Source organism: Coffea arabica, chromosome 2c (genome assembly GCF_036785885.1).
Source record: "Coffea arabica cultivar ET-39 chromosome 2c, Coffea Arabica ET-39 HiFi, whole genome shotgun sequence".
NCBI lineage: Eukaryota > Viridiplantae > Streptophyta > Magnoliopsida > Gentianales > Rubiaceae > Coffea > Coffea arabica.
The window spans coordinates 56,002,214-56,010,816 of record NC_092312.1 but is presented as its reverse complement, the minus strand read 5'-3'; the positions used below and the strand labels follow the sequence as shown (position 1 = coordinate 56,010,816).

At 36.1% G+C, this 8,603-nt stretch overlaps 1 protein-coding gene across 2 annotated transcripts; it reads right to left on the bottom strand.

Moving 5' to 3' along the window:
- Positions 1-2,291: 2,291 nt before the first annotated feature.
- On the bottom strand, positions 2,292-6,882 carry LOC113727367 (putative late blight resistance protein homolog R1A-3). 2 transcript variants are annotated; one of them, XM_027251494.2, is made up of 4 exons: positions 6,309-6,882; positions 3,923-4,992; positions 2,735-3,211; positions 2,292-2,561 (listed from the first exon to the last, which is right to left on the bottom strand). In XM_027251494.2, the coding sequence occupies exons 1-3, from the start codon at positions 6,759-6,761 to the stop codon at positions 2,773-2,775; spliced, it is 1,962 nt and encodes a 653-aa protein (XP_027107295.1). In that variant the 5' UTR covers positions 6,762-6,882; the 3' UTR covers positions 2,292-2,561; positions 2,735-2,772. The 2 variants fall into 2 exon arrangements, with proteins under 2 accessions (XP_027107295.1, XP_027107294.1); XM_027251493.2 differs by having other exon boundaries at positions 2,735-4,992.
- Positions 6,883-8,603: the final 1,721 nt, after the last annotated feature.

Here is an 8,603-nt window from a genome sequence, read left to right as displayed (position 1 = left end):
GGTGAACTTTGGAATTCAACACATTTAACCAACCAAATCATGTTATTTTTCAATGAAACTTTTTACACAACCAATGTAACATGTAAACAATATAAACAAGCCATTAGAACCTCAAAATTTTGCACAAAAAAGGTCGGACAAGGCAGGGGTAAAACGGTCACTTTTGCTCTAAGCACCTCTTTTGATTTTTTACTAACAATATAACATTAATCCACTAATTTAAGCACTAAACCACCATTAATTTTATCATCAATCATCAAATCAGTCCTCAAGTCATTGTGGGAGTTCATAGAGCCCACACACCAAAATCCAACATAAATAAAGCTACCCACATGAAAATACAAGTTTATAAGTGCAATACTACTTCCATAAACTAAGATTCAAGAGGTTGATCGTCTATTACCTCTTTAGATGATAAAACCAGAAATTTTGGTCACCGAAAACTCCAAGAAAAACCGTGAGATGATGTCTTCTTCTAGCTTAAGATGATCACCAAGTGCTTAACAAGGTGTGTTCAAAGTTTGAGGTGATTTGGTGGAGAATTAGTGAAGATTTGAAGAAGAAACTTGGTTCTTTTCTCTCTTGAGGTGCACGGCTGGAATGGAAGAAAAAGAGTCAGCAATTGAGGTAAGTATGTGGAGAGTTTTAATCTAGTGTGATGCTCCCATGTGAAACTAAAATGTGTGGCTCTCATTGATTCAAAAGTCAACTCTTTTTCCCGCGCGTTTCGTGTTCGATTCCTCTCAAATTTGTTGCACTAGTGCACTAAACCCCTAATGCACTTCCATTCATATAAATATTATTCACTCTTAATTGTCCCAAAATAAGGGTCTAAAGTCCCTCAATTAAATCGCGCGTGTGAAAACGCGTATTTCCAATTTAAGCGCGATAACGCAAAATCTCTAAGAAATTCTTATAACGATAATATTACTAACTAATATTTGAGCACTTAAACATAAAAATACCTATTTTAAGACTAATGTACAAGTCTCCAATTTTCCAAACTCACTGTATCTCCAAATCAATCACTGTTTCCAAAACGCGTATTCACTATTCTCACTAAACGAGTTTTCAAAAATTAATTTCCATAACAAGCCATGTTAAAAATACATGTAAGTCATAGTTCCATGTAATTGGGTCTAAAAATGTTAGAAAATAATATTCCGGGCAAACAGGCAATTAAATATTTAAATAAACTCGTAACAGGAGTTCAAAATAAATAAATTTTGCGAGTCCTCACGACTTTTCTTAATTCACTATTGAGCATTCTTACTTTTCCAAAATTAATACACCCTTAATTCAAATATAGTTTCGAAAATATGTACTTGTTGTTCCGAACTAAACGAGTTTTCGAAAAGTAACTTTTCTAATAAAACGCTTTAAAAACATAAGAGAGGCGTTTTTCCATATAAATGAATTTTAAATAGTCGAATTAAATAATTAATTAAGCCAGTAAAATAAAATAAAATAAAGAAAATTTCGGGTCTTCACATATGATAGATATGCCTTAATAGATTTACAAGATTCAAACGAACACCTAGAAATAGAAAATAACCTAAAAATTACACAAATGACCTAAAAATAGCAAAAACTGATTCGACGAAAACCAGCCCAGTCATGACGCTGATCATCACCAAAAGTTCACTTTTGAAGAACGAAATTCATGTTTAAAATAGGGGAAAGTGCATCCGCGGCCTGGTCCCTCGCGGATCGGGTCGCGAATCTGCTTCTGCTTCCTTTTTCTACATTTTTCTTCGACCACCATCCACAGCAACGCCTTGTTTTGAAACTTTACTTGAAAGACCATGAACATTAATACCCTAAGAATGAAGATCGCATTTTGGATGGCTTCCATGTTCACGTCATAGGATTTTTTGAATAAAAATTTTTAGCATGTATGCTTTTTATCCTAATATTTTACTCAGCCAATTTAAAGGCATGAAGTTTGTAGCTACTAGCGAAAACGCCTTCAAATGGATGACTTCGCAATCTTGTTAAGGATGATACATGGACTTCACGTAAGAGGCATAACTTCAAATACTTCACCTCCTCCAAGGCAAAAACTTTGACTCCAGGCAAATCCAAGTCATTTATATTCATTTCATTTTTCAAGTGCTGCTCTTGAATAAATTGTTTCAGAAATTTCTCCAATGATAAAAGTTTTAAACATGCAGATTTCTTTTTTTTTTCTTTTTATCTTTTGCGTTTAGCTGGAACGCAAGTTTTCTTATTGATTGAATGACTGTTGCCGTCAGGGTGTAACATTGACAGCTATCAATACAGGGAGAGAATAAAAGAAGACTTAATTTTTAAAAATTGAGGAGATATAAGACAAAGGCTAGTTAAATTTGCCGAAAGAGTACCAGAATAAAAAAGAAGTACAATCCTGGGCTCTCATGAAAGCGACAAGTAGAAAATCTCAATACAGAAGTTCAGTTCTCCAGCTGAAAACTTAGTCCCAGACGATCTAGTTGAGACAATTTCTACTCAACTGTCCTGCTTCCCAATGTTTCAACCAGCAATGTAGATCCACGGCCTTCCTCTTACAGAAGTTAAACATTCTGCAAATTAATTAAAAAAAATTAGAAGGAAGAAGAACAATTAAGTAGCAATTGTTAGCTGTTGAAATAGTCTAGCTCCTATATTTTGAATTACTCCATGCATGTAGAATAGAACTTTGAAGGGAAAAGAACCTTGAGCGAAATTAGAATAGAAAGCAAAATTTTTTACTAACCTGTTAAGGCAGCAATTATGAGCTTATTTGTGTTGGAATCACTGATCTGGAGGATAAACTGAGAGTTTAAATGCAGCTCCTCTTTTGTTCTTATCATTTGCTTGAACCTTCAATTTCAAAACTTGAATGTTTCTTGCAGATTTAGCGACCATAGAGTTGGTACAGTAGAGGTCAATTTCTTGGAGGGTAGCTATATCTCCAAGACCAGATGGGACAGCCTCAAGCTTAGTGCAATGCCTGAGGAACAGGCTTCTTAGTATGGGAAAATGACTAGCCAAAGCTTTCCACATCACTAAATTTGTACTGCCAATGTGCAAAACCTTAAGATTACGAAAACCACCACCTTCTGTTCGCCACAGCTCTCCTTGAAATGCATTATCTTTCAACTTCAGCACCTCAAGCTTCTCCAGCTTTCCCAATGTGGACATGTGCTTCCAATCGAGCAAGGTATTTAGTAAAGTCAACCTGGTTAGCTTCCTGGGAAACATGTTTTCTTGAGGAAGAGCATGTAACTTAAAAGTAATATCATCATTCAACAGCTTCAAATTTTCAAGGTCTTCCAATTTGAAGAGGTTGGCAAACAAGCTAGACTGACCAGTGGGCTGTATGACATTAACTAGTTTTCCACATACACCCAACTTCTTGAGTTTGGGAGCCCTAACAAACAGTTCTGCTCTGCAACTTTCTGGTGAAATTGTAGAAAGGGTTTTCAAGTGTGCATTATTAATGAGCTCTTTCTTAGATTCTACCAGACTTGTGGAAGCATTAGTGTGTACATGTCTTAGTTGTGGAAGCTTCCATATGTCTGCTTTAATTTCAAGGGTACGAGATGATGTTTCTACTATGAGAGTCTGTAAGTTCCAGAGATTTGACAGTTTCTCAGGAAGGATTTTGAAGTTGCAAGAGACAGAAATGTATTTCAAAAGAACCAGGTAAAGCAAGTCAGTGGGAAAACGGGTTAAAATGAGTGATCTAGCATCTAAAACTCTAAGAAGTTTGAAGGCTTTAGGGATCAATGAGACATGTTCGGGTTGCAAAGTGGTTTCATCCTTGGCAAAGCTCAGAAATGATCGGACAAATTCACCAGATGGTTTTGATTTAATATAATCAGCAACAAATGCATTCACACACAAGCGACGAAAACCATCAGAAGAACGGTCCGCAGAAAAAGAAGGGGCTTGATCAAACCTTTTTATTTCTTGGAAAAGATTTTCTTTCGTAGCTTCCTTCTTGCAGAAGTCACGCAAAGTATCATGAATTCGACATGTTTTTATTTGACCAGTCAACCTCCTGTGCCCCACCATTACTAAATTTCTGTCCACCAATTCCTCCAAATAATCCTCCGCTATATCCTCCAGACTCATACACCCATCCCGTGGAATAAATCCTTCAGCGATCCACAGCCGAACCAACTTCCACACCGGGATCTCAAAATCTTCACGGAAGACTCCAAGGTAGAGAAAACATGGCTTCAAATAATATGGCATGTGATTGTAACTTAGCTTGATCACATCATAACTCTGCTCTTGTTTTCTTGCAACATAATCATTCACATCTTCAGCTACTTTCTTCCACCAATCTGTTCTATCTCGATGATTCACAAGTATACCTGCAACTACCACTATTGCTAATGGTAGTCCATCACACTTCTGCAAAATGCGCAGTTCATAAGCCTCCAACTCTGAGGGGCAACAATTGTTTCCAAAAACCTTTCTTCGCAATAACTCTCGACTCTCTTCTGGGTACAGAAACCGCAAAAAATAAGGATCAATACTTTGATTAGCATGAACAGCTACAGGTTTGTGTCGGCTTGTTATTAGAACTCTACTCCGTTTATTATTGTTGGGGAAAGCACCCTTGAGCTGATCCCATGCTTCATTGGTCCACACATCATCCATCACAATCAGATACTTTCGAGTCTTCAATTGATCATGGAGTTCTTTACACAACTGTTCATCGGACATCTTATTCATTTGATCAGTAATTTGAGTAAACTGACCCAAAATTTTGAGGAACATTTCCTTCCTTTCATATTCTTGAGACACATTCACAAATGCACGAGTATAGAATTCATACTCAATTTTAGGGTCATTTAAAACTTTTTTGGCTAGTGTCGTCTTCCCAAGGCCAAGCATTCCAATGATTGAGATTACTTCTAGTTGATCCGATTGATCATCTGATTCTCCTGTAAGAAGCTCAATTACTTCTTTAGCCGCGTCATCAAAACCAACCACATTATCTTCCTCAACCACTGGAGTCTGTAAATTAAATGGTAGATATATCACACTTGGAAATTCAAAACCAAAAGACAGGACATTCCATAGGGGTGATTAATGAAATGTGGTAACTACTAATCTGCTTTTGAATACCTGCCAAGTGAATTTTTTTTCCCTCTTTAGCGACCACTATATAGAGCAAGTAAAAAGTTTCTTTTAGTGGCCGCTTTTTAGACCAAGCAAGTATGAAAAGAACACGTCAGTGATGGATAAAAGAGTCTGATTCAATACAAATGGGCTTGCCCTAACAGAAGGCTTGAAGAGTAACTTACCACAACCCATCTCACTATATATTTATCCCACTCACAATGTTATGACTTATGACCATAATGCAACGTAGAATCAAGAAACAGACTGGACCAGACAATGGCTGCATAGAGCAAGTAAAAAGTTTCTTTTAGTGGCCGCTTTTTAGACCACGCAAGTATGAAAAGAACACGTCAGTGATGGATAAAAGAGTCTGATTCAATACAAATGGGCTTACCCTAACAGAAGGCTTGAAGAGTAACTTACCACAATCCATCTCACTCTATATTTATCCCACTCACAATGTTATGACTTATGACCATACTGCAACGTAGAATCAAGAAACAGATTGGACTAGACAATGGCTGCATTGAGCTTTTTCTTTACAATCTATATTTTAGAAATGAAATTGCGATGCAATGACACTAGAGAGTTTGGCTCAAAATCCATTTCTTTTACACCTTAAGAACACTAAACAGTAATTACTCTACAAAAAAACTTCCGGATGATTACAAACAAATTAAAAAACCCTAGGCATTACAAAGACATGCAGTATATCTGGGATACGTCAGCACTTGAAAATCAAAAGATAAACTTTGAACACAGAAAGGACTTATGTAGGATTTCATCCAGCTCAGGATGTTAATTAATGAAAAATCACTGAAAAGTTATGTGTTACTGAGATCTTTATCCATATAGTTCCGTTCATATCCTTCTTTTTTGTTTTTTTTTTTTTTTTGACATTCCTCAGAATCATCATCTGGTATTTATGGGAAATAACAATGGATCAAATATCCCCTTATCAAATCAAAGTATTACCTATCCCATAATTCTAGTTGACTTAATTCCACTTGAATTCTACTAAATTTAAACCACTGATTTACCAATCAATTTTTCTTCCTTTAGATCTATCAAGCAAAAAAGTCATCAGTCTTAAGCACTTAATAACACCAGATCATAAATGATGCTTAATGGCTTAGGAGCATAAAAATTTACAAGAATCCAAGTATTGTAGACACAAAGCAAAAAACCAGTAGTGGTTCATCTATTACCTTTTTCTTCTTTTGACGTCTGTTGGATATCTCCTCAATTTGCATAGCAGCAAATCCAAGTGCTGCCCTGTTTTGGTAAATCTCCTGCACATCTTTGCTGACCTTCTCAATCTCTTTCCCCACAGCTCGAAGGTCTGAAATATAATCAACAAAATGGGTAGCTTTGCTGATCGCCCTTCTCAATTTCTGCACTGAAGCACAAGAGATGTATGTTTCAATTGCATCCTCAGCTCGATAAACCACACCCCTGATTTCACTGGCTAACTTTTCAAGGATCTCATTGTCGCTGTACTTATCTGTGTACTCCCTGATGAAGGCTCTCAACGTTTCAAGATCTTCACAGAGCTCCTTAACATTGTCCTTCACTCCACCTATTAATTCAGTATTGTATTGAACCGATTCTTTCAGGTTTTGTAGGATGAATCCCAGTGCAGCATCTGGGATGTTAGCCATTTTTCGAGGGATGAAGATTTTTTTTGGAGAAAAAAGAAAAGTAGAAGGGAATTTCTTCCACCTAGCAGAGTTGGAAATAGTACTTCAGAGTTGACAGTTGACTTGCCTCGAAATGTGACTAAGTCATGATACTAATAAAATGCTGCATAATAAACTCTCTCTATATCTTTTTTGTTTTTTTTGGGTATTGTTAAACGCAGGTTGATGATACAGAGAGGCCTTCCGCTGTCCTGTATGAATTTAGGAGTATTAATTCTCGGGAAAAATCACGAAAACTCCCAATAAGGTTTATAACGATTTCACTTTATCTCTTAATGTTAATTTTTTGGCACTTTATCATCTTGAATGCTAGTCAAAGCACTGAATTGGTAACGGAGTTGATAGCCGAAAGTTAAATGATAGTGATATCCCTAAATAAATGTCGGATAGACAAAATTACCCATGAATTTGGTATGGGTAAAAATAATTTTTTCAAAATATCCTTGGTGGAATTGGAATGGCCAATGTTGCTGGTTCATTTTAGCTTCTCTGTTTTTCCCAAAAATAATTTTTCCAAAATGCCCTTTGTAAATACTTTAGCTTTTTTGTTTTTTCCACAACTCTTGGTTGTAATATAGCACAAAATTTTCTTCCATTGTCGTAAAGTTTGGAGTTGACCCACTGTGAGGACCAGGGGTGGTCGCGGGTCGGCTACCCGCCCCATTCACCATTTGACTGATCCAACCCGCACCTTGCAGGTCAGCCATTTTTTGACCCTTATCCGCCCCCGCATATCAGCGGATACCCTATAATCGGGTACCCGTTGAGATAGGGCCGAGTCAACGGGTACCCGCCCCGCCCCATTTATCATTTTATTAAAAAAATGATTTATACCAATTTAATTTTATATTTTACACATTCATCTAAGATTTAAGAAATATTTTTTTTCTAAAAAAAAGTTTCCCACCAAGAAACAAGCATGTGAAGAAAATATAAGATAAAGGAAAAAAATTATAAGAATTCGAAATCAATAAAAGTTTGAAATAAGTAGCACAATTTTTAATATATATGTTCCACATTAATTAAATTTTTTTCTATAAAATATAAGATCATGTCCTCTACAAATGAATCTTGTAAATAAACTATAGTCTCTCATATTTGTAATGCAATTTGTTGAATAAAATTACTTATTTAGTTCTTATTATTTTGTAGTGTGTGTATAAAAATAAAAATAAAATAAAATATATATATGCGGGCGGATCGGGTACCCGTGGGTTTTTAATTATGTGACCCTAACCTGCCCCGCATCTTAACGGGTACCCGACCCTCTTTTGATCTGATCAAATAATAAAAATCGGATATCCTAATTTTCGGATCAAATCGGATCGGATATGACGGGTTTTCGGGTTAGCAGATAATTTTGCCCATTCCTAGTGAGGACTCATGTTTTTATTCTTAAAATAATTATTTTTATAATTATTTATCCCAGTATTAGTTAATTATATTATCATTACATGAATTGCTCGTAAATTTCACCTTATCGCGCGCAAATTGAAAGTTCACGTATTGCTCGTAGAAACGACTAAGCGGAGATTTGAGAAAGTTATACTAGAGTCATAAGAGTGAGTAAATACAGTGTTAAAGGAATTACATTTGAAAATTTGTGCACTAGTGCAACAAACAAGAGAGAAAAGTGATAGTACGAAACACTATTCAAACCCTATTCATAGTTGCCTTTTGCAAAGCTTTTGGCCACAATTTCTTCAAGCTTCCAAGACAAGATTGACACAACTCAAACCACTCTCTCTCTCCTCTCTTTGGTCGGCCGAAACAGCAAAGGAAAAGGAAGGAAGAAAGCTTCTT

Excerpts from the sequence above, each read along its gene's own strand:
- LOC113727367 (XM_027251493.2), bottom strand. The coding sequence starts at position 6,761 with ATGGCTAACATCCCAGATGCTGCACTGGGATTCATCCTACAAAACCTG. Across the intron at positions 4,993-6,308 it reads GACGTCAAAAGAAGAAAAAG|ACTCCAGTGGTTGAGGAAGA; the intron begins GTAATAGATGAA and ends TTTAATTTACAG.